Source organism: Gorilla gorilla, chromosome 10 (genome assembly GCF_029281585.2).
Source record: "Gorilla gorilla gorilla isolate KB3781 chromosome 10, NHGRI_mGorGor1-v2.1_pri, whole genome shotgun sequence".
NCBI lineage: Eukaryota > Metazoa > Chordata > Mammalia > Primates > Hominidae > Gorilla > Gorilla gorilla.
This window is the reverse complement of record NC_073234.2, coordinates 95,880,689-95,908,266: the sequence shown is the minus strand read 5'-3', so window position 1 is coordinate 95,908,266 and position 27,578 is coordinate 95,880,689. Positions and strand designations below refer to the sequence as shown.

The 27,578-nt window shown below is 35.0% G+C and overlaps 1 protein-coding gene across 1 annotated transcript in view; it reads right to left on the bottom strand.

The window, feature by feature from the left end:
- PTPRQ (protein tyrosine phosphatase receptor type Q) overlaps positions 1–27,578 on the bottom strand; it is a 236,930-nt gene that overhangs the window by 114,277 nt on the left and 95,075 nt on the right. Inside the window, exons 21-26 of the mRNA XM_055358903.1 lie at positions 24,583–24,751; positions 22,678–22,968; positions 22,159–22,434; positions 20,982–21,133; positions 17,085–17,226; positions 14,054–14,323 (exon numbers count right to left, since the gene is read on the bottom strand). Coding sequence (XP_055214878.1) covers positions 14,054–14,323; positions 17,085–17,226; positions 20,982–21,133; positions 22,159–22,434; positions 22,678–22,968; positions 24,583–24,751 — 1,300 coding nt within the window. The remainder of the gene's footprint in view (positions 1–14,053; positions 14,324–17,084; positions 17,227–20,981; positions 21,134–22,158; positions 22,435–22,677; positions 22,969–24,582; positions 24,752–27,578) is intronic.

The window sequence follows — 27,578 nt, the reverse complement described above, 5'->3', positions numbered from 1 at the left end:
AGGGTGATCCCAGTGGAGACTTAGTAGGGAGCCAAAAATCCCAAGCTAACCCAGGAACAAGGAGAAATCCTCTCCTTGGGTATAACAAAGCCCAAGTTGGAAACCCGGATTTCTACCCCTACCTGGCAATAACAGACGTACTCCTCCCTTTCTCTACTAGAGTGGTATAAAAAAAACTGCTTTGGTCTGAATATTTGCATCACTCCAAAATTCATATGTTGAAACCTAAACAGCAGTGTGATGACATTAGGATATAAGGCCTTTGGGAGGTGATTAGCTCATGAGGGCTCTGCCCTCACGAGTGGGATTAGGGCCCTTATGAGTGGGATTAGCTCATGAGGGCTCTGCCCTCACGAGTGGGATTAGGGCACTAATCAGGAGTGGGATTAGGCTGTAGAGAGCTGCCTCTTCTCTTTCACCATATGAGGACACAACAAGAAGGAACCATCTATGAACACGAAAATGGGCCCTCACCAAGCACTGAATCTGCTGGTGCCCTGATGTTGGACTTTCCAGCTTCCAGACTGTAAGAAATAAAGTTTTGTTGTTTATCGGTCATCCAGTTTCTGGTATTATAGCAGCCCAAACAAAGAAACCATTATACACTTAATGTCTTTAATACTTATAGTATTAATTTTATTCAACTGTTCAAAATATTCAAATTACCTATTTCATATTAGGGAGTATAGTGTAGTAGGTGTGTTTCCTGAAGAATCAGTACATTTCATCTCATATATAAAATTTAACTGTGAGAGCTGTTTGTAGTATTCTCTTATTTTTTTTTTTATGTCTGCAGTGTCGCACTTGTTTCATTCTTGAATTTTCTCTTTTTTTCTTTGTCAGGCTTGCTAGAGATTTGTCAATTTTATTTATTTTTTCAAAGAACAAGCTTTTCATTTCATTGATTTTTCCTACTGTTTTTCCGTTTTCAATTTCATTGATTTCTGCTTTTTATTATTCCCTGCCTTCTGCATGGTTTGGATTCTCTGCCTTTTCTTTCTCTAGGCTTTCTTTTGTGGAGGGAATTTAGATTATTGGTCTATTTTCTCTTTTTTAATATATTCACTTAGTGCTACAAATTTCTGTCTTTTCACTGAGTCTCACAAATTTTGATATGTTGAATTTTCATTTCAATTCAATGTATTTTAGCATATTCAGTTTGATGTATTTTAAAAATTACCTTAAGATTTCCTTTGCAATCTATGAATTATCTAGAAGTGTTGCTTTTTCTAACTTGTTTGATAGTACATTTCAGCTCAAACTTTGCATCCTGAGAGCATAAAAATGTAATTTTAAAATTCTCCAAAAAGACATCTCTAAGTTCAGATAATTTCACTGGAGAATTCTCCCAATTGTTTAAAGATCAATGAATACCATTTCCACACAATCTGTTTTAGAAATTAGAAGAGATTCATTTCACAAAGCTAGTATTACTCTTATACAGTAACTAGATAAAGGCAGTGCAAAAAAGCAAACTACTGACCAGTATTTTTCATAAATATAGATGCAAAAATCCTTAACAAAATATCATCAAATAGAAATCAGTTATATATACACATACATCAATGCCAAGTGGGGTAGGAACATGCATATCATGGCCAAGCAGTGTAAGAATCCCAAGGCTGGTTCAATATTAGAAGATCAATCAACGTAATCCACTTTATTAACAAGCAAAGATGAAAAATTGCAAGAATACTATTAATCAATGCAAAAAAAAGCATTTGACAAAATTTAACCCCCATTTAAGATAAAAATTCTCAGAAAAATACAAGTAAAGGGTAATTTCCTCAATTCGATAAAGAGGAACCTACAGCTAACATCACAAACAATGGTAAAAGAATTGAATGCTTTCTCTCGAGATCAGGAACAAGGCAAGGTTGTCCTCTTTCATTGCTCTTATTCAACATAGAGCTAAATTTCTAGTCAGTGCAGTAAGACAGAAAAAACAAAAGGCATACAGATGAGAAAGGAAGAAATAAAACTGACCCTTTTTACAAATGGCATGATTTTCTACGTAGAGAATCTCAAGCAATCTCCAAAAAGTTCCTTAAACTCAAATAGTATGGGAAAATGGCTTGGCTTTTGAATACCACCGAGAAGCCAGTGGCTGTGCAGGCAGTCATATCAGTGTCTGCTCCAGGTCTCTGCCCCTCAACAGCATGGCATGACCGGTGGGTGACCCTGGAGTGAACCATGGAGATGGAGGTGGCACTGCTAAGCCATGGTTTTCCAAAGCTATGGCACTGTGCCTTCTGCCTTGCCCTAGTCTTCGTAATCCTGCCACCTCTGCTTCAGATATACACCCTACCTTCTCTATTGAAGCCCATCCCACCTGGCAGTGAGCAGCACCTTCCCAGCCAGAACAGATTTTTCAGAACGTAAAAGAAGATAATCATTACCAGCAGTGGAGACCACTGTAAATTGTTCTTAATCAGAACAAAGTTAGTGCTTTGGAAAATCAGCCTCACTCTGCAGTACTCACACCACCTAATTTTTCACGTCTCTCCTGGGTAAAGAAGGACCAGCTCACATTTCCTCTCTGACAAGTTGGGATACTATGTGTTTCTCAAAGGACCAAGAAGATAAAATTAGGGAGGTTTATGAGCAAATTCTCAACGTCAAACTAGCAGAGAAATATGAATCTTTTGTGAAACTTACATGTGATCAGATCATACAGTCAAGTGGCAGAGGGCCAACCAGCAGTGTTTCTTGAGGCTTTTCTCCATTTCTGGGTACCAGATTTGACCTCAAGAGATAGCTGCAGTACACTTTTTGCAATTGTTTGATATAATATTTCAGCTCCAATTTTGCATCCTGAGGACAATTAACCATGTCCATAGGTCCATTTTTACATAACTTGAAAGCCCTTAAAACTTTTTGGTTATCACAACATATTTTTCTTTTATCTTATGCAATAAACAGGGTAACCTATAGTGATACATTTTCCAAAGAAAAAAATAACTGGAGCAGCTATTTAGCAAAATATGACTTCTGTGGCTGTCAACAAATGAACAGTTTCACTAAACACATTTCCATAAAAGATGTTATGTGTAAGAGTATCTGTGTTGTATGTATGTGTATCTTAAACTATTATTTGTGTTGTCCAAATTTTTTTAATTTTGGGGATTCTGGGTGTGAATTTCTGTGCAACACCTATAGTTAAAATGTTTTCTTGGCCTTCAGAAGATCATTAATATTTTGTGGCCATATAACAGTGGATTGTTTTGCATCCAGGTATTATTGTTAAACACAGAGACTATTTCCAGGCACAGAAAATAAATCATAAGTTAGTATGGGTAGTAGGTGTTATTATGATTAAATAATGAAGCTTTGCCATGTTAGGTCTACAAGTGATGTGAAGAATTTAAACAAACTAGAAACAGATCATTTGATACATGGACTTTGCTCAGCAGTGTCAGAAAAATACCTTGACACCAAGCCTTAAAATACCCACAGGGAATCTCTGCTCATCTCTTTGACAAAATCAAAGGGCTCCCAAGACACTGAACCTCCAAAGGATAAAGGTCTCTCCTGGAGCAGAGCATCAGGGTTTCCTGGGAAGTATAGCATAGGTAAGCATGTGGCCGGGCCACATCCCAGTGGCACTCTTACTTGGGAAGAGTTACTTCACGTTTGTTATTGTCACTAAAAATCAAACCTGACTTCTTTGGTCTCGTTTCCCCAAATTCTTTTAAGAGGTGTCCACATGTGGCTGCATGAATCTTGTTTTGGCAACGCCCTGCCCAAATTGCTTACTGTTTTTCACCTTGTTCCGAAGGTTGAGGAACAGAAAGTAGCCTGTGGTTGGAGGAAGTGGAAGTTAAGTGCACATTTATTTTTATATTGTGACTTATTCAGGACCAGATTTTACAAAATGTGGACAGGAGAGGGGAGGGGAGGGAAGAAAATAAAGTTGTATTAAATTATTTTAGTTTCAAGATAGAATATATTTCTCAAATTAGGGGTTATTTGGAAAAACTAAATTTAATTCAAATGTATATCTATACCTTCCAAAGTAAGGTAATTTTCACTGATGGTTGTTTTGATTAGAAAGCTAAGAGATATTCTGGAATATTTATATCTGAAGAGTCCTTATTAATGAACATCACTAACTTAAATCTAACTTAAATTGGAACATTATTCTTTGTACGTTTTCAGTACACAGTATTAACAAGCATAGTTTCAAGCAACATACTAAGCTTCAAAAGAAAAAGCAATTCAATGGAGGAGAGACAGCTCTTTCATCAAGTGGTGCTAGAGAAATTAGACATCCATAGACACAATCCATAAAAGAAAAAATTGATAAATAGGACTTCATCAAAATTAAAAAGTTTTGCTTTGTAAAAGACCCTACTAACAGGATGAAAAGGCACACTACAGGCCGGGCGCGATGGCTGACGCCTGTAATCCCAGCACTTTGGGAGGCCGAGGTGGGCGGATCACGAAATCAGGAGATTGCAACCATCCTGGGTAACACTGCGAAGCTCTGTCTCTACTAAAAATACAAAAAATTAGCCAGGCATGGTGGCACGCGTCTGTAGTCCCAGCTACTCGGGAGGCTGGGGCAGGAGAATTGCTTGAACCCGGGAGGGGGAGGTTCCGGTGAGCTGAGATTGCGCCACTGCACTCCACCCCGGGCGACAGAGAGAGACTCCGTCTCAAAAAAAGAAAAAAAAAGAAAAGAAAAGACAAGCTACAGCCTGGCAAAAAACATTTGCAAACCATATATCTAACAAAAACAAGTAGCTAGAATATATTAGAAATGTCCCCACACTCAACAATAAAACAAAACAATGCAATGAGGAAATGGGCAAAAGTAATGAACAGCCATTTCATAGAAGAGGATATACAGACGGTACATAAGTACATAAAAAATATATTCAATTAGCTATTGAACGTTAGCCATCAGGGAAACACAAAACCAGAATGATACATCATTATACACCTATGTGTGAACCTGGATGGCTCATACATTGTTGGTGTGAATTTAAAGGGGTACAATTCCTTTGGAAAACAGTTTGTCAGTTTCTTAAAAAAACTTAACATGCAACTACCATATGACTCAGCAATGTGCTCCTCAGTACATATCCTAGACATAGGAAAATTTATGTTCCTACAAAAATTGTGCACGTGTGTTTATAGAAGCTTTATTTCTAATAGCCACAAAATGGACACAACTCACATGTCCTTCAACCAGTGAATGGTTAAGGGAACTGTAGTACATCCATACCAAAAAGAAAAAAAAAAAAAAAAAGGCCAGGCGCAGTGGCTCATGTCTGTAATCCCAGCACTTTGGGAGGCCGAGGTGGGCAGATTGCCTGAGCTCAGGAGTTCAAGACCAGCCTGGCCAACATGGTGAAACCTCATCTCTACTAAAAACACAAAAATTAGTTGGGTGCAGTGAGTGGCATGCGCCTGTAGTCCCAGCTACTCAGGAGGCTGAGGCAGAAGAATGACTTGAACCCGGGAGGCAGCGGTTGCAGTGAGTCGAGATCGCACCACTGCACTCCAGACTGGATGACAAAGCAAGACTGTTTCAAAAAGAAAAGAAAAGAAAAGAAAAGAAAAGAAAAGAAAAGAAAAGAAAAGAAAAGAAAAGAAAAGAAAAGAAAAGAAAGAAAGAAAGAAAGAAAGAAAGAAAGAAAGGAGAAAGGAGGGAGGGAGGGAGGGAGGGAAGGGGAGGGAAGGGAAGGGAACGGAAGGAAGGAAGGGAGGGAGGGAGAAAGAGAGAGAGAGGAAGGAAGGAAGAAAGAGAGAGAGAGAGAGAAAGAAAGATTGCTACACAAAAAAACTTGGTTGAATGTCTTTTTCTGGGTAAAAAAGGTTACATACTTTATAATTCCACTTATATAACATTGTTAAAATGAAAAAATTATAGAAAATGGAGAACAGATTAGTGGTGTCCAAGGGGTCAGAATGAGGAGAGATGCCAGGATGGTGGGCAGGAATTGGGTCTGTCTATGCAAAGGCAACTTGAGGGATTATTCTGATGGAAATGTTTTCCATCTGATATACTATTTGTGTACAGTTTTGCAAGATGTCACTACTTGAGAGATGTTACCACTGGAAGAAAATGGATGAAGGATATGAAGGATTTCTCTGTATTATGTCTCATAACTACATTTGAATCTACAACTATCTTTAAAATGTTTAATTAGAAAATACATTCCTCAAGACATGCCTTTCTCATATGTTTTAATACATAATTGTTTAAAAATAGTTTTGTGACTGCAAGTTTCTACTTAAGACATCCAGCATATGCATACTTGGTGTTTGCTGTATGCCTATCACTCTTCTTGGCCTGTGCATTGATTGATTCATTCATTTATAATATACTTATTATCACTGTATGCCAGATACTTTCATGGACATTGGAAATAGGTTTGAACCAAGAAAAATCTCTGTCCCCATGCAGCATATATTGTAGTGAGAACAGACCCACAGATAATGGTACATATAATATATCCAAAAGAGAAAAGTAAAGCAGGAAAGGAGTATGGAAAATTCTAGCTGGGAGGAAGGACGTTCAATGGCAAATTAGTCAGAAATCCTTTTTGAAGAGGTAGCATTTGAGGATAAATTTCAAGATAAGGGAAGTGACAGATAACTGGATTGAAAAGAAGGGCTTTATGGGCCATTGAAATGGCTGGAGATTTTATTCTGTATTACTTAGGAGGCTCAGTAAATATGTAATGAATAAATCCTCCATCTAAAGAGATTTCTGCAGTGTTCAGGAAAATGGCCAAAAACAATCACTGTTTTTAGAATTACTTATGTTGTTGCCTTCTCTAAATTTAGCACAAGTTCCTGATTTTCTATTATAACAGATTCAAACTTCTGGGACAGTCACATCAAACTAAGAGCAGAGTAAGTAGGGGTCCACTTCAGTTATTCAACCTTCCTGCTTACACTCCTTCTAGTAAAATACCCTCCTCTGTAGTCAAGCTTTGGTTTCAGCCTGACCCCTTGTACTGCATTCCTTTCTACACTATGTGTTTTCTCTTGCTGTATCTTGAAATTCCTGTTTATTCTCCTCTAACTACTATTCTCACTATTTTCATGAATAGTGAGGGTATCACAGGGCAGCTTACCATGAGTGCTTTAGTCAACCCATAATCTCCTCTGATCTCAACCTAACCATCCAAGATATTTCCAATAAAAGAGGAATGTTCTTTGATATGTACAATTGGCATTTTCTCACAGCATACTGATAAACCAAAAAGAACATTTAGAAAACCTGACTTTTATTGATCTATATCAGATGATCTAAGTAAACATTAGTGTACTTGTCTACAAAATTCAAGGTTCAAGACAAATATGTGCCATATCATCCTTTTCCAATTAGGTTACTGGTTCTTAACTTCTCATAGAAAGCAATTTTGAAACTATCAATAAGCAACATCCAATTCACATTTCACTCTTCAAAAAAGTTTCAATAAAATATTTTTCTCCTGAATATTTATTTAATTAAATCTTCAAGGCCAGGCATGGCAGCTCATGCCTGTAATCCCAGCACTTTGGGAGGCTGAGGTGAGCAGATCACCTGAGGTCAGGAGTTCGAAACCATCTTAGCCAACATGGCAAAACCCCATGTCTACCAAAAATATGAAAAATTAGCTGGGTGTGGTGGCACAGGCCTGTAGTCCCAGCTACTCAGGAGGCTGAGGCATGAGAATCGCTTGAACCCAGGAGGCGGAAGTTGCAGTGAGCTGAGATTGTGCCACTGCACTCCAGCCTGGACAACAGAGCAAGACTCTGTCTCAAAAAAAAAAATCTTCAAGCCACAAAATTGACCAACATATTATGTAGGTTTGTGTTTAATTGTTTTATACATATTAAATGTGATTTTATTATAATAATGGAGTTATTTGGATGTGCAGGGCAAAGATCCCCAATGCCACCTGGCACTCAAACTTGGGTCTTGAACCCCACACCTAGAACCTGAACATAGCAAGCAGTAAATAAGTATATATTGGTCAACAGTCCACTGCACTACAAGAAGTGTAAAATGAGATTCCTCACCTGATGTTCACATTGCAGAAAAATATTATATTTAATAATTAAGTCTATATAAAAGATACTGTACAAAACACCTGAATTTCAATTAGATATACTAATAGTTATTTCCCTCTGATTTATGATAGGCAACTATAATGACTTTTGTGCTTCTAGTGATTATTCACCGGTAAGTTGAATGTTTTTATTCACTTGCTTGAGAGCAATCAGAATCATGCAATTTTCCTGCATCCTTTATTTCAAATCTTAATTCAGGAGATGGGTGATGAAAGCTATGTAAGTAGGATACAAAGGAAAAGTGAACTTTTGATTTAGTGCACTAATTTGTAGCCATAGAAGGGCAGCACTTTTACTGCCCACATTCAATCTATTAAATGGTAAATAAGAATTTTATAAATTCTTATAAAATATATAAATATTTTATTTAACAAATAAGCTAGATTGGGTGTGTGGCTCATGCCTGTAATCCCAACACTTTGGCAGGCTGAAGCAGAAGGATTGATTGAACCAGGAGTTGGAGACCAGCCTGGGCAACACAGTGAGACTATCTCTACAAAAATAAATAAAAAATTAGCTGGGCAGGCTGGGAGCGGTGGCTCACGCCTGTAATCCCAGCATTTTGGGAGGCCGAGGCAGGTAGACCACATGAAGTCAGGAATTCGATACCCAGACTGGCCCACATGGTGAAACCCTGTCTCTACTAAAAATACAAAATTTAGCCAGGTGTGGTGGCACACACCTATGATCTCAGCTACTTAGGAGTCCTGAGGCACAAGAATTGCTTGAACCTGGGAGGTGGAGGCTGCAGTGAGTCAAGATAGCGCCACTTCACTCCAGCCTGGGCAAGAGAATGAGACCCTGTCTCAAACAAACAAACAAACAAAAAATTAGCTGGTCATGGTGGTGCAAACCTGTAGTCCTAGCTACTCAGGAGGCTGAGGTAGAAGGATCATTTGAGCCCAGGAGGTTAAGGCTACAGTGAGCTGAGATAAAGCCACTGCACTCCAGCCTCGGTGACACAGTGCGATATTGTCTCTAAAATGATGATGATGATGATGATGATGATAATTAAATTGAATACATGCCAAGTCAATCATACCGTAGCATTAATATATTTGCAAGATCAGTGGATTTCCAGTGGATCACTGCATATGTCTGATACCTTCCACTGGACAAAAAGCTAATAAAGAAATCACTGCAGAAAAGAACACCCCTAAAAACCAGAAGTACACATTTTACTTTCCCTAAATTAAGTTTTTGCATCTGAGGGAAGTACCTTATTTTTCTCTTTTGATTCTAAATTATGGAGCTTGGAAGAGCTCTGGATAAACCCAAATTATAAAATTATCTTCCACAAAAGACCAAGTTTTTAAAACCAAATATTAAATCCCAACATTTATTAGCTTTGTTTTAACTGGTTTTAAATTTTAAATCTTAAGTTTTTATGGGTGCATAGTAGGTGTATGTATTTACAGGGTACACAAGATATTTTGATACAGGAATGCAATGTATAATAATCACATCAGGGTAAATGAGGTATCCATCACCTCAAGCATGTATCATTTCCTGTGTTACAAAAATTCCAATTATACTATTTTAGCTACTTTTAAATGTAAAAGAAATTATTGACTAGTCACCCTGTTGTGCTATCAAATACTAGACCTTATTCATTCTACCTATGTTTTTGTATCCTTAACCATCCCCGCTTTTCCTACCCCCCTGCCCCTCCTACCTTTTCCAGGCTCTGGAAACCATCATTCTACACTCTATCTCCATGAGTTCAATTGTTTTAGTTTTTGGCTGCCACAAATGAGTGAGAACATGTGAAGTTTGTCTTTCTGTGCCTGGCTTATTTCACTTAACATAATGTCCTCCAGTTCCATCCACGTTATGCTGAGTTTTGATAGTAAAATGAATAAGTGCATTTTGAATCAATTCAAGGTTCTAAAAATTAAATACCGCATGCACATGGACTTGCTGTATTATTTGTATTGGTTTATATGATATATTTGGGCATAAAATGCTGTTAAAAATGTAGAACCAAGTTTGGGGGCCTTCATCTTTACTGCCCTGTTCCAACATATCTGACTGTGACAAGGGAACCAGCTTAGACACCAAACACTAATCTCCTCATAAATTCAATCGTCACGATACTTGTTTAGCTGCATCCAGATTTGACCAAGTTTACATTAAAAAAATACCCAATAATCCCTGGAAGGTCAGACACTAGGCAGTGAGAGAGTGAGCCAAATTTGATTTCACTTTATGTCAAAAATAAGTACGGAGTCAGTGACTCAGAGCTGGCTATACACTGTGACTAATCTTAGACCACATAAATTAGAAGTATGCAACAGGCTGTAAAATTGTTTCCAATCTGAACAATAAATTCCCAGTTCTTACTAACCTCTTATCAACAAACAATTCATGTGAATCCATAAAAAATCAAATTAATTACCTAATAAATATTGTAATCATAAATATAATTACATACCAGATACAAAACAATTTTAAAGATAAAAATCAAAATATTTTTGAAGCAGCAATTAATACTCACGCTTTATATAAATGATTCTCCTTAAAGAATTTTTATATTTATATGGGAGAAAATATTTATAATTTTGCCTGATGGGAATGTGGAAACAATGTATTGTAATGGAGTAAAAACCTCTATGAAAAATAATGAATTTTAGAAGAAAACAATTCATTTCTTTCTTCTACAAACATTTGAATGCCTACAATGCCCAAGGCTTTCTGTTAGAACTGTGAGTAAATAAAGACAAATAAGACATGGTTCCTACAAGCAAACAGTTTACAGTGGAAATGAGTGGTTCCCAAATTCAGCATTGTATTATTCACATGTCTTGTTTAAATGAAGATCTGAGTCCTAATTCCCAAATTCTGACTCCATAAGTCTAGAACCATGCCACAGTGCTGCACATTCTGATGCAGAATTCAAGCTTTGAGAAGCAATGGTACTCAGTAGTAGGAAAGTACATAGTTCATAGTACAATATGTTTAATAACTGCTTAATTCTTTGATTTAGAATCCCCTCAATCTCTACATATGTTGCCTTTTAATCCTGAGTTAAGACAGAAATCAAATTTCCAAATATATATATATATATATATATATATATATATATATATGTATAATTTTTTTTTTTTTTTACAAAGACCTGGACCTTAAATTCAGGTGGCTCTACATCAGGTGCACATTGCGATTTGCATTACGAATCACAGTTCTACTAGCTGAATTCCTGCTTCATTCCTGTGTCTAAGCTGTCACTTTGAGTACCAGTATACTCAATATTACTTTTAATGGCAAAAACTGCAGTTACTTTTGCACCAACCTAGTATCTCCTGCCTTGTTCCTGAATCTCTCATTTATTTCAGATATGTTGTCCTGTATTTTATTTGCCAGTTCTCAAAGACTCAGCTCCTGCCCAATGATCAAGACCATTATACCTGGTGCTAGACCACCCTGATGCAGACCACCTACCTGGATTTTGACATTTTTTCTTCCCACAGACTCCACACAGCAATGATGTGCTGGCCACCCACTGGGAAAACACCTGTCACCCCTTGATGGACCTTTCTGACACTGTTTGCCTGTCCTCAAAAGTTCCTGGTAATCTACTCCAGTACTCTCCAATACATACAGAATATCGGAATTACCTAGAGAGATTCTTAAGTGCATGGATTCTTAAGCTTCACTCATTGAGGCTATGAGTCAGCAAGTCTGGGATGAAGTCCAGAAATGCCATTAAAGGCTTTAATAAAGAAGGCACATTTAAGCTGGGCTTTTAGAAATGAATAAAATTTTATGTGTCATAGAAAGGGAAAATAATAATACAGCTAAAGGAAGCAAAGCAATCTGATGATGAAAAATGGTTGGGTATGTTTAAAGAAGAGAATCTAGTCAATTATTAGTTCATACTAGATGTTTAATAAATGTTTTCTGAGTTAAAATACTGAAATAGTGAAATAGCATGCTAAATAAATGAAGTTTGGCTGGAGACATCAGCTATATGAGAAGATACAATAAAAGGATATAAGAATAAAAAGCTAGAGAGAAGCCAAATTCTAATTAGCGATGGATTCTGGGATATTTTCTAGACAATGAGAATGAGTAAAATATTTGGAGTATTCTAACCCATCTCCTACACATGGTGCCTTTCATTATTACTTCTGTGCTTCAGGTACCCAACTTGACACGTCTAAACTTTATTGTTCAGATATTACATTTCACCTGCCAATGTATAAATGGTCTAATTGTATATTAGAACCAATTCAATTAAGTGAGTAGGAGGAAAGATGAGACTTATGGGTAGGCTAAAGTAGTGTGGGTGATAAGGCTAGTTAAGATGTTATTACAGGAAGCAACAAGGTCCCTCTAATATACAATGGTGGTGGTCAAGGTGGAGAAGGGGCAAATTGCAGAGCCGTGTTGGAAATTGAATTGATAAGACCTGATTGTATGTAGAAGAGATGGAGTAAGGAATTGTATAAAACTATGAGGCTTGGGGTCCAATGGATTGTCAAGAACAGGCATAGAAAACTAAGAAAAAGACAGTGATTTCATGTAACACAAATTCCATTTCATATATATTTGGAGTTGATACTCCAACTAGGTCTTCAGTTGAGATTTTTCAACAATTTGGGTGAATGTGCAAGAAAAAGAGAAAGAGGATAAATGCAGGAGATATTAGAATAAATTGATGGGGTAATATCCTAGAGAAGACATAAGATTAAAATGAAAATGAACAGCTGGATCCCTGAAAGAGGAAGGCAAGGACATCCTAAGAGAAGATATCTGGAGGGCATAAATAAAGACATGGATAAATTTTGATGGAAGGAGGGCCTATCAATATATTTGATATTATTAGTAAAATAACAATAAATATGGATGATGGGGGAACAGACTAGGTTCAGAAAGAGAACAATTTTCATATGGAATAGAGAGTATTCCTACGAACATATTTCCTATGAAGAATAAACAAGGGATACATAGAAGATTGTGGAGCAGCTGGGACAATTAAGGACGATGAATTTATAGACGAACAAAGTAGAATCATTTCTATTTTTTCCTAGAAATATTTACCAGCCAGCATCTTGGAAAAAACAAATAATGGGGTCTTCTCAGAGTGAGAAATCTTCCTGGAGGATAAGTCACAATGACATGGTATGAGATCTAAGGAGCAAAGAGATGGTGTTGTTGAAATGTAACTATTCCATCCTGGAAAGGGAAACACCGTAGTCTGAAAAAATGTTGCACTGGAAGAATGAGAAGGAAAGGATGCTGAGTTAGATGCTGAAATCAGAGAGAAGGCAGACTATGTCTTGATGTTCTAGGTTTACAGCCTCAAGACGGCTTGAAAGACGTTTCCAACATAAAGGGTCTGGATGTGCCAGAAGTTAACAATTATTGCCAGTATCTAGAGTGAAGTGGTGTTATCAGGAAAGAAACAGGTTTTAATTTACATAAGCAGGTAGAATATGGAAGAAAATAGGATGAAGGATATTACGATACAGGACAGAGTACTGCTAGGGAAGGTGAGAATTTCTTCTTGTGGACTAAAGCTTAACGACCCGGATATTTTATTCAAATAACATGAAAGATAAAGGCTGGTATAAAGGGGAAAAAATAGATGAAAATGAGTCTGATACTGCAACCATATAGTTCAGGAAACCATCTAGAATTCCATAAAAACAAGTAAGACTAAAAAAGATATACATGAAAGGTTTACATGTATATTTCTTCTTTTAAATCACGATAAAGCATAATTCATTAGGTTGGGGTTTTACATTTGTGGAAATACAGTAAAGAGGATCATCTCTCTTTTTTTCCTCCCTTCAATCTCCCAATGTTTTGGAGAAGGGTCAATGTAGTACACAGCTGGTACTCAAGCAACACGTGGGATAAAAAGCCTGTGTTGTATTTTTTAATATGTGCTTTGTATGTTTAGATAAGTATGCCATAAAGATTGCAGGTGGTATTGACACAATCCCCAAATAGTTAAAGGTTTCATGTTAGTTACCTGTTTCAGGTAGTGTGCTGACATGGCATGTGCTTTCATCACCTTCACCAGCTGAGGTTGAAGCTCTTACTTTAAAGACATATGAGGTATTGGCAAGAAGCTTTACGAAAGTGTACATGTGATCTTGGGGAGAGACTTTTGTAGAATTCCTTTCAACTGTTATCATATACTGCGTTATTATTCCATTTGCCTTTTTGGGTGGATCCCATTTCACTAAAACTGACTGCCAGCTAGTTGCCATGCACTGCATATTCTGCACGACATCTGGAACTTAAGAGATAAACATATGCCCAAAGTTAAAGTGTATACATATGTAAGTAGATAATTGATTGAATTATGTGATCACTAGATAAAACTGTTTAGAACTAGAAAAATATTTAATATATCAAGTTTTCAATGTGTGCTTAAAAAGTCATTAACATAGACTGAATCAAAAGGCTGTTGACTTGCTTTTTATGCTATTGTATTAATCATTACAGTATTGAACCAGTCACTAAATATCTTCCAGTTCGAAGCACCAATCACATCCTCAAAAGCTCAGAAGCAAATGTGTAGCCTCAAGCCCAGGCCCAGGCAGTGTTTGATAACTGCTCTCTTAATTGGAAAGGAACAATCTTAGCAATACTTTATTATGGAACATTTTTATGCAAAACATAGATGCAGGTGCCTCCCTGTTGTGACAAATCTGGGCTTCACAGTACTTGGAAACCCCTAACTAATTTAAAGTTACTGGTTTTTACTGGGATGGCTTCTTTGGAAGAATCTTGAGGATCTCATTTTTAAGTACCTTTTGTAGACATCATTGGAAGGAAGATTTAAGGAGTCTCAGTCTTATTTTCTAGAGCTTCTCTGAATTTACTTGAAACTAACCCAGTTTCTCAGAGGTCCTCTATATCTGGTAGGCCTGGTTAAAGAACAATATCCTAGCCCACCAAAGTGACTGCACATTAGAGAGACTGGTTACTTCCCACAGAAATGTCCAATTAGCCAATGTCCCCTAATGGTGGCATTAGTAGAATAACTTTTCTTGTCACAGTAAAAGATAATGGTAGAAGAAAAATTGGGACACAGTCAATTTGTGGATTACAAACAATGAAAATTGAAAGAAAATAACTTGCTGCCATTATGCAAAACATAGTGCTTTAAGGAATACTCAAGTGATCCGTGACCTGCCTACACCGCTCTACCTGGGTCTAAACTGAGCTGTTATAAACTTTTCTTCCTCTGTAAGATAAAGACACCAGTACTAAAGGAGAATATTTAGGGAATATGTGGCATTAAAAATTTTTTTAAAGATAATTTCTGGCTGATCAAGGGATCTGGCAATTAAATGCTATTGACTATTCACTTCCTTGTTTTCAGAATCATATAATAACATTTTTATAAAATAAGTTAACATAAGATAGTTGACAATTTGCTGAGCTTTAGTTTCTAAATCCAGATTTTGTGAATATCCATTTTCCTGATTTTTTGAACCTCAAAAAAAATTAACCATTGATATTAAAACACTTAAAGGTGAAAATTTTATTTATTTAAATAATCAGAGTATAGAATGTTGGGGTACAATTTTATCTTACTGATAAAAAATATTTATTGGTTTACAGAGCACTTTCTACAAGATTAGCCTTGATTCTTATTGTCCTCATGTAGAAATATTATTAAAATTTTTTTTATTTATGGGTTGAACATTTTTATATTCTATCACTCATTCACAACATGCATTTCCTACAGTCATGTCCACTCTTCACTAGAAGTCAGAAGGCCAATGTTCTAGTTAGGTTCTTCACTAATTTTCTCAAGGTCCTTTTCATCTAATCTAGCTCAATCATGGCTTCTTCATCTGTAACATGGGAATGGTGGCAACACTAATATTCAGGGGGCATTTACTGTGTGTCCAACACTCTATGAAGTGGGCATTTACTGTGTGTACAACACTCTATAAAGTGCTTTATGTGGATCTTTTCAAATATTTTTGATGACAACATTATGAGATGGCTACTGCTAATATGTGCTTCTTTTCAGTTAAGGATACAGAGGCTCACAGAGTCATGAGCCTTTGCCAAGATTATACAACTAGTAGGTCATGGGGCTCAAATTCAAATCCAGAAAATGACTTCACAGCATGTACTTTTATCCATTATAAATGCTATTTATTTTGCATCACTTACAGAAATGCATGAAAAACAGTGTCAGGCAGCCATAAATGTATGCAGAAATGATTAATTTAGTAGTCAGTGGTCTACAATCTCGATTTAAAGATTCACTAACATACCAGGAAGTGCATCCAGAGCTGATAAGAAGAAATGACTAGAACGGGATCTTTTGCTCATTCAATAAACATTGACAGAAGTAAACAAAAAAAATTAAGAAAAGGTGCTTTTAAAGGTATGGTCCAGTTGAGAAAAGGAAAAGTACATTTCTAAGCCATCATTAAATAGGTCCTAAATAAAAACTATTCAGTGTGCACACAAAGGCAAGATATGTCATGTATACTACATGTGTGACACAGCAGGTAAGCTGTTGATGAATTAGACCAATGATATTTCAGTGTCCCCCACATGGTAAAGATGGGATGATGGGAACATAGGGGGCTTATGCAATGACTCATGCTCTCCAAATGTCACAACTAATCTTCTTAAAAGAAAATTATAGATATTGTTTCATTAAAAATATAAATCAGCCTGTTAAAAGTGACTGCTAGTTCATTTCCCCCCTTTTCCCCAGCTGTCTCAAACAGTTCTAAGAATTAGGTAATTTTCACAGATATCTAGAAGGCTATTTTGTTCCCAAACTACTATTTTATTTCAACTTCCTCTGTTCAAAAGGAAAAACCATGTGTAAAAATATATGTATAAACACACATACAGCATATGATTTCACACAAGACCAAGACTAAACGTAAAGCACTGAAATGCAATTTCCCTTTGAGTAGACTCTTAAGTAATGATACTTTATCATATAAACTAAGAAAAGGAAAAGAAAGGTGTTAAATATAAAAAGAAACATTTTAGGCTCAAAAACTGTATCTAACCTGATTCTTGGGTTGTGAATTTTACTACATTACTAAATTGATTGCCATTTCCAACTTTGGTGAATGCAGATACACGGATAGAGTAGGTGCTGACTGGTTCCAGTCCAACAAGTTTGGCTTCAGTTTTAAAACCTGATATATTCTGAAAAACAGAAAAAAAGTTATTAGTTAATGCACTGTCAAAAAATTGTTCATCAATGGAACATTTTCATTGAAGTTATTCCTTTCATATTTAACCTATAGTTTAATAAGCATGGATATTTTAAATTATAATAAAACAAATATTAGCATTTATTTTGTGCCATAGAGTGTGCTCAGTTTATGATACAAGGATGAATTGGGCACCTTCTTTTCCCTGAAGAACCTCATAATTGCCTTTTTCAGACTTTTTTTTTTCCTTGACAGAGTCTTATTTTGTTGCCCAGGTTGGAGTGCAGTGGCGTGATCTCTGCTTGCTGCAACCTCCACCTCCCAGGTTCAAGCCATTCTCCCTGCCTCAGCCTCCCAAGTAGCTGGGATTACAGGCATGCGCCACCACACCCAGCTAATATTTGGAGTTTTTAGTAGAGACGGAGTTTAGCCATGTTGGCCAGGCTGGTCTTGAACTCCTGACCTGAGGTGATCTGCCCACCTCGGCCTCCCAAAGTGCTGGGATTACAGGCGTGAGCCACTGCACCTGGCGTATAATTGCCTTTTTAAAAAACTAGATTGTTTTATTTTCATGATTTTTACTTGGAATTACATACTCATTATTTTTTTTAATTTGCTATAATTACAGTCTGCAATTTAAATCCAACTTGTGCATGGTCAGAGATACTTGAGTTTTATGAACTCATCTACATTCATTTTTAATACCCACAGCATTCCTGTGTAAATTTATTTATTCTTCAGCTACTGTATGTAGACACTGGCAAAACAGTAATAAATAATAATAATATTAATTATAATTATTAAATTATAATATTAAATATAATTATAATATTATAATAATATTATATATAATAATAATAATAAATTATTATTATTTTAAAATAATAATTTTAAAATATCTGCTTCCATGAAGCTTAAATTGGGAGTTTTCCCAGCCAATTACTAAATTTCTAATTTGACACTGTTTTTAGAGATATGAGAAAAGGAACAAAAGAGTATCATAGTTGCCCAAGGAGGAATATGCTTTCTCATAGAAAAAAATCATTAAGTACAAAGTTTTCATTCAAAGATAATTGTCCTAACCAAGAAAGCAGTTAAGATTAATCAGTTATCCTCATGGACAGAGAAGATAATCTCCTATGTGATATAAATGTAGGAATCTTACATTATATCTGACAAAATATAAACCATGTTGATCATTTATTAAACACCACAGTAACAGAAATTTTAACAAGAATATTAATTCTTGGGGAATTTACAATTAGAATCCTATTTTAAAATAATCTCTAGAAATTCACTGACTTACTTTAGGGGCTTACTGAATCTCTTTATTTCAGTCATTCTTTCCTGTTTACTATTTACAAAACATACCATTAGATAATCTGGAGATTATAGACACATATAAGGCATGGTCCCTGCCATCAAGGAATTTTTATATTAACTAGAGAAATCTACAATTTCTGAATGAGAAAAAATTAAACACAAAACAAGCAAATTATGATTTTGGTTAGGAAGGGCTAAAAACCAGAGAAACAACTGAACCCAAGAGGGCATAATAATAAGAGAGTAGTTTATGGGATAGTGAACAGATTTACACAAGAATATGTTGTCAAAAAGGGAAACATGAGTGATGAATACTTACAAACATATTTTAATAGAACTTTGTACTAAATAAATAATTTCTTTCAGTATGTGTGAGTGACCTAAGTCACCTATTGATTTCATTATCTGTGGACCACAGTGAATTGACCGGGATAGCAGTAACATTTGAAGTGGTTCTAGCATTACTCTACCTCCACAAATGCACACATGATTTGAAAGAAGAAAAAGAATAGAAAAACAGAGAAAATAATATAAATTGATACTGTCAGGATATCAGGGTAGATGAAAGAGAAAGGAAAATAGAACACACTAGGAAAGAAAGCGAAATAAAAAAAGGAAAGCAGATATAGTAACTAGATGCCAAGACAGGGAAAAAGACGGCATGAGAGTACATTTAAAGGAATTTGAAAGCAAATAAGATTATGAAAATTGATGAAAGAGAAAATAGATGTAAAAAGGAGTAACATGATGTAGCAGATTTTAAAACACAAAACTACTGCCCATCCCAAATGATGTATTGAATACTTAATGGTATAAAGATGGTATTTTTGCTACTTCTGAAATATTAAAGATGTGCTTCTATTGAGAAAACCTCTTTACAAATCTTAGAATATAAGTTATTCTCATGTTCACATAATGGCATATTGTCATTTCATTCTTAGTGCTATTACAATGTTGGACAGTTTTTTTGTTCTTTTAAAAACTGTGTAGAATTACAGCAACAATAGCTAACATATTTATCACATGCTTGGAATTGTTCGAAATGCTCTATGGAGACTTTCCTTTTTAATCCTCAATTTCGAATGTACACATCTTTGTAACTCCCATTTTGCATTAAGAGGTAAGCAATGTCCCTACTGAAGCACAGTAAGTCTCAAAGGCAGAATCTGAGCCAGGTAATTTGGGGTCAGAGCCCTTGCTTCACCGCTATGCTAAGAGAGCCTATGTAACAGATCACCATTCTGAGGAGACAAGATCCATATATAGACAACCACACTCTAACACACATACACAATTATCCTAGGAATGCGATTACGCTGAGAAAATGATTCTTTTTTCCTTTTGATATCTATCTCCCAGTGACCCATACAGACAAAGCAAATAAAAAATGGAATAATGTTAAGATTAAACAAGGGATAGATATTAAAGGGCAAGAGGCTTCATGTCATTTAATGTAATTTCACACCTCTGGGAAACAAATTTCACATTTATGGAGTAATAGGATTCAAATTATACTCAGACTACCAAGTTTTAAGGTAATATCTTGGTTTCCAGAAAGAAAGTCATTGTTCCTGATGACATAAAGTTAACGCCTGCTTTTGACTTTTACTATTCAATTTGTAAACTACATATGCTATAACAATGATTTACCATAGTCATAAATTGTAATGCTCATAATATTCAGTAAAATGTTTACTGCAGATTTTTTGCACTCTTCTTGCTGTAAACTAAATAAGAACATTCCAGGACTTCATTTGCCTTTGGGGAAAAAAAAATAACAAACTTTTCTTAAATAAATGCTTGTTAATTACATTTTGGCAATTAAATGCTAGAAATCACAGACATATATTTGAGACTCTTTGTTGCATCAGTTCTGTGGATATTTTTCACTAATTCTGAATTCCAAAAATGGAGGAGGGAAAATGTGGTTAGTGTTGCAAATGAATTACTCTTGAAAATAAAAAAAAATAAAGATATATCATAAAAGACCAATTAGTGTAGGATCATATGCTATCGGGAAAGATGACCAGAAGTCCAGAATAAAGATGAATACCTTTCTAAAAGGTTGAAAAGATTCCCTTGGTGCTGCTGTTAACAATAGATAGAAATACATTTTATATTTGTAAGTCAGGAAAAAATTACTATACACTTTCCAGCATTAACAAAATGATGCAACTGTTTCTTAAATTGTAGATATCTGGAAGTTACAAATCTAAGTACATTGCTCTATGAAGTATTCAGCTTATATATCTGTCAAACGCTTGCTTGTGTTTTCCATAAGCATCCTTAAATTGTAGGAAATAAAGAAGTTTAAAAAAATAGTCATCGTTTAATTTAGTAGTCCATTTTCCTCCTATATGTCAAAAGATTTTAATTCAATTTCTGATTTTTAAAAATAAACATATACTGTTATAATCAACCTACCTTATAGTATATAGTGTCAGTTTCATGTTCATGAATTTTAAAACTATATACTTTAACAATACCGCCTGGAAGAGGACTTGGGCTCCATTTCAGCCATACAAAGTCTGAAGTACAGTTGATTAAAGTCAAATTTTGTGGAGGTGCTAACGGCACTGTAGGAAAACACATGAAGAAACTTACATTCATAAAACTTTTAACATAAAAATAGCACCGTGACTTACTTTCTTGAAGACACTAGTTTAAAATTGAGAGGATGTGGAGAAATAGGAATACTTTTACACTGTTGGTGGGACTGTAAACTAGTTCAACCATTGTGGAAGTCAGTGTGGCGATTCCTCAGGGATCTAGAACTGGAAATACCATTTGACCCAGCCATCCCTTTACTGGGTATATACCCAAAGGACTATAAATCATGCTGCTATAAAGACACATGCACACGTATGTTTATTGCGGCATTATTCACAATAGCAAAGACTTGGAACCAACCCAAATGTCCAACAATGATAGATTGGATTAAGAAAATGGGCACATATACACCATGGAATACCATGCAGCCATAAAAAAGGATGAGTTCATGTCCTTTGTAGGGACATGGATGAAATTGGAAATCATCATTCTCAGTAAACTATCGCAAGAACAAAAAACCAAACACCGCATATTCTCACTCATAGGTGGGAATTGAACAATGAGATCACATGGACACAGGAAGGGGAATATCACACTCTGGGGACTGTTATGGGGTGGGGGGAGGGGGGAGGGATAGCATTGGGAGATATACCTAATGCTAGATGACGAGTTAGTGGGGGCAGCGCACCAGCATGGCACATGTATACATATGTAACTAACCTGCACAATGTGCACATGTACCCTAAAACTTAAAGTATAATAAAAAAAAATTTAAAAAAGATTTATAAAATGATCATATTTAAATTTCAGAAACAAATATCATAATTAATTATAATTTGTATTTGGACAAAGTAGTTCCAAAGTAGCTTTAAACAGAACAGGAAATTCTGAAGTTCAAATTGCAAAAAAAAATTCAACAAAGTAAATATAATGGTAAGGCTGTTACAAATAGACAATCAGATATCCTTTCATATTCCATGCTGTTCCTTAAAAAGAGAGAGCAGACGCTGCAACAGTGAAATTGTTTGAAGAAATGTGGATTCTGGCTTACCTGACTCATCTGTGTAAAAGAAAAGAATACTGGAAGGACCAAGTCCTTTTCTAGTTCTTGCAGCAGCAAAAAAGCTATATAATGTAAATGGTGAAAGCTCTTCCAATATTATGTAATTATCAGAAGTAATGAAAGAATAATTTTCATTTGGTCCTTGTAAAGTTAAATCATAACTTATTATTGCACCATTTGGCTTTACTGGGGGATCCCATGATAAGAGAACTGAGGTAGAGGAAAGGTTTTTAAAAGTGTTGATTATTGGTGAAGTTTCTGGGACTATAAAAGAAAAAGAGAATATTAAATGAAACAAAAGTGAATCAGCATTAAAAAAAGAGGATTCAATCATAATGGGATTTGATTTTCTTAGCAGATTATTTTAAGAAACATTGTGTTTATTGAAAGGCTAATTACTTGAGATCAAACAGAATCAATATAATTGAAGACTATTTCTTATCAGAAAGCAATGTAAATGAAAAGAATAACAATCTGCTTAACAGACAATAAAAGGGTCTAGCCTACCATCTTCTTCAGTCTTGATGTATAGCTGGGCAGTATAGGTATCAGAGAATCCCTTTTCTGTTGATGGAGTAATTTTTAATATATAATCAGTGTATTTTTCCAGATTATCAAAATATATGCTTCTCTCATATGTAACGAGAGGTGGTCTCACGTGGCGAGGAGTCTGCTGTAAGATCAGTGAAACATAGTAGAAGACTAGACCGTTTGGTTGAGCCGGTGGGACCCAGCTTACATTTATTGCAGTTGACGAAATGGATTCGTAAGTCAGGTTTCCAACAAGCCCTTCAGGTACTATGATAGGTAATGGGCAAAATACAAAAATCATCAGTTACCCTGAACAGAATCTAAATTCACAAACTGAGTATAATTGTTGAAATGGCAACTATTACATCATCAGCTCTTAAATTATTTAAATGCAGATGTGGCAAACATTCACCTATTATAAAATATCTTCTAAATAATTATTTTAAAAATCATTCAAAATAAACTCTGTCATCTTTAATATGTATGGGAATTGTTTCTATAATATTCTCTTGACTCTTCTTTCCTACAATGTGGAGATTGTGTGTGTGTGCGTGTGTGCGCATAATATGTGTATGTATACTGCCTTATTTAAATATTTTGATAATTTATGTTATTTAAACCATCTTTTTAGCTTATTTCTTCTAAATATTACCCTTGTACATATGAGGAAACTAAAGCTCAGAGCCATTAAGTGACTTCTCCAAGGTCATGTGGGTAGCCAGAAGAATCAATACTAAAAGCTTTCCCAAGATCTAGTCTCAAAATCTCTCCAGTCACCAGACTACCAACTCACATTTGTATATTACAAAGTTACTCTACTTACACACAAGTTCCAATTCTCAGATATAAGTTGTATTGTGACATTAAACTTTATTAACGTAAATTTGACATCCACCTGGAGTAGTGCATAGTAAGTGCTTATTATCCATGGTGTGGAAATTATAAGTGATAAAATGTCATAGGTTGGCAAAAATCTTGGGAGAGATCTGCATTTAAAGAATGCCTGAAATGGTATTGATCATATATTACAATATAACATTTTTGCTAAAGACTCCCCAAATACATATTTCCCCACATTTATCATTTATTTTTATGTTGACCAACTTGTCAACAATTCAAAAGACTGTTCCAACAACAAATCAAGCATTCACTTCTCATGCTTAAGGAATCTGTCAATTTATGGCTTTCAGATAATAAACATGGAGTTTTACTCCAGAAGTTTAGGTCACTGTCACTTCTCAATAAGGGATTAATCTTTGAAAATAAGCAAATGGATGACAGAAACAACTACAAGAAAAATAGGCAATGATCCACTTATCACTGTATTCTGAAAAATTGAAACACAAAAAACATCAAGATCTTCAATCATTATAGTTTTCTGAATACTCAGGATAAATAGGATTCTTCAGAAGATGCATACGAGAAACTTCTGGAGTTAAGGAAAATACTCTGGATATATTAGTCACAAACACAGTGAGAAGAGAAGTGCTGCAGAGTCCTGTGTAGATTCAAAGTCTGAAAAGAAAACAAGTTGCTAGAGATTTTTTAAGTCCTTAAAGAAAATGAATAAATAAATTAACTATTGGAAAATTCATCCATGCATGCAGTACTTTTTGTGCCCATAACTGGATGGCCACGACATCTTTTGAAGCAATAAAAAGAACAGAATTTTCATGAATGGATGTTAGCAGTTTTCTTGAACAGAAGAGGCTATTACTGCAATAGTTTTGTAAGTATATTAATTGCATTTTCAAACTCCTGTAATGAACGTGTCTAAATAAAAGATGTTATTACAAATTCAAACAAATAGTAAAAGTTCCTAAAATAATAAGTTTTAAATTAATCATATTAAAGATTAGTAAGTGTTTTTTGTTTACATACTGTCTTGATCTGTGTATACTTCAATGATGTCACTGCTTTTATTCCCATTTCCAACTGAAGTACTTGCTGTTAACCAAAATGTATAGTAGCTGAATATTGTCAGTTTATCTATAATTGTGGATACAGTGATATTGTCAAAGTCATTGGTTACTTCATGGAGTGTAAAATTCTGAAAAATAAACACATTCATTGTTCAGAATGTATTTTTTTAGTATGCATGAACACTTCAAAATAATTGTTATCAATGAATTGATTTTATTATTTATCATTATTTTAATATGTTGTTTTAGGAAAATCGACATAGAACATTTTTTATTGCAACAATTAAACTGGAAATATGTTTGTACTAAAAGAGAAATAGATGGTGGTTTTTATTGCAAAGCCAGTACAAAAAAATAGCAAAGAGTAAAAACTCCAAGCCAACAATGAAGAATGTCAAGTGGCCAAATGGAAATGCTACAACTGTGCTGATCAGCATCACTTTCCTTATAAAAACATTCAAGTAATTTTCAAAGCATCAGCTAATTTTAAACAAGTTTGGGAGTATTAGAAAACTTTTAATTGTGTTTCTTTCCATTTGTGATGAAGGAATTTCGAATGTGTTTGCCTGCTTCTATGAACTCAAATCGCTATTATTATTCACATTTAGTGGGTTTTCAGACTTTCACATTTCTTTTCAGACTTTACTTCTCACAGTTGTAGCAAAGGGATAGCAGACTGATGTACTCTCTGATGTGTAGAGTAAGAGAAAGTTTTAAATTCTCTTGCCTGACTCCTAGTTGCATGTTTCCCCAAGGCTTAAAAAAAAGTATTAGGGTATTTATGCAATCATTTTCTTTCCTATCAAATTTTAAAAATAAAACATATAGCCAAATAAAATTAATTCTAAAATAAAAGGAGACTTAAACACATAGCTAATCAGTATGAATAATTTTATAATTTCCATCTGCAGAGTAATCTGAATCATTCCAATCCACATGAAGCCATTTAAGTCCTATAGACCTGCATTCAAATTCTGTCAGGGTATCCTGGATAAATCATTTAATCTCAAAGCTTTTCTTCCTTCAACTGTAAAATGGAAATAATCATCTCCACTTCACAGACAACTTGTGAGGATTAGATAACATGAAGCACAAAAAGCCATTAATACCAGTCTAGCACACAATAAAAAAAACCAGTAATTAGCTTCATTTAAATGAATAACATAGGATAAGCAAATTTACCAAATTTATAGTAAGAATGGTTCTGAAATTTATCAACAAATTAAATTAGCAAAATTTTATGGTTCTTTTGCCAGTATTCAGGGAAAATATAGTGCAATAAAAGATTTACTACAATTTTGTGGTGATTTACATAGAAATAGACAAGTTAAATTAATATAGCAATCTCACACAAAATATGATCCATGAACTTTAATACCTTCCAATACATCTACCTTACACATGGAACAACTGGCTTATATAAAGCACCACTTAAAAGTATTAACATAGCTTTTTGATGTAAATTTTAATTTTTGTTATAGAATTTATTCTGATTACCTATGACCTTGATGGCTAATACGTAACAAATTATCTGAATCACCGAGAAGTCATTCCTGCTGACTGTGTGACTTAATGTGCATAGGCATGTAACAAATTTGTAACATTAGATCAATTATCCAGATGATTATTTTATTCAGCTGTTTATTTTTGCAAAAAAATATCTTTTGGCACAAATTATCTAATTAAGGCTTATTCTTTTGTTTATATAAATATAGTCAGAAGGTATTTAGTAAAACTTTTTTAAATTTGACCAACCATCTAATATTCATTTAACACTTTTTTTTCTTTAAAACAGAGTCTCACTCTGTTGCCCAGGCTGGAGGGCAGTGGCACGATCTCGGCTCACTGCAACCTCCGCCTCCCAGGTTCACACCATTCTCCTGCCTCAGCCTCCTGAGTACCTGGGACTACAGGAGCCTGCCACCATGCCCGGCTAATTTTTTGTATTTTTAGTAGAGACAGGGTTTCACCTTGTTAGCCAGGATGGTCTCGATCTCCTGACCTCGTGATCCACCTGCCTCAGCCTCCCAAAGTGCTGGGATTACAGGAGTGAGCCACCACACCCGGCCCATTTAACACTTTTTAAAATAGAAGATATTATGCCAGGCACACTAAGGAAACATAAGTGGGTAAAACTTAAAAAGTAGAAAAGTTAATATGCTGTACAAAATACAATGTGCAACAACTAAAGGAAGAACAATATGGATTGCCAAGTAGTAGCAAAGAGGTTAAATTCTCCAAGAGAAGAAGAAGGAATCATGGCTTCGCTACATACTCAAGGGCTCCAAAATTATGACTATGTACTAAAAGTGATGTTGGTCTACTATAATATTTTTTAAATCTTTCAATTAAAATATGTATTGAGCATTAAACCTATGTCTGACATAGTTGCAGAAGACTTTTGGAGATGAAAAAATAAATATTACACAATTCTATTTCTACAAGATGCTTGTCATGGCATAAGGGAACTAAGAGAAGCAACAGTTATCGGTAATAGGAGGCAGAACATGATATGCCATGCATGACGTATTCTACAAAGTTCTGTAGGAAGGGGAAAGATGATAAGGAACAAATAAAAAGGTATACACTTATTCTGCTACATAATTTTCATTTTAAGGCTTTCTTCCACTAATTCAAAATAGAAAATTAGGTAGTGAAGGTATTGATGCTATTTTTAACATTAACTTTAGGAATAAGTTAAAGCATGGATAAACTTCAAGCAATATGAGACTATACTTCTGAAATATTTTAACATCATTAGCCTGTGCCCTCTTGCAGCTGTCACACTTAAAAGCATTCTTAAGATTATTTAATAAAAGATAACATGTTCTAAGGCAGATGAATTGCAAATTAGATCATATTACACACCCAGGTGTGAATAAGTAGGTTTAGAAGATCATGTTGGAACCATAGTTTGATACTTATGCTATATTATTTAGATATGGGCAAAGAGAA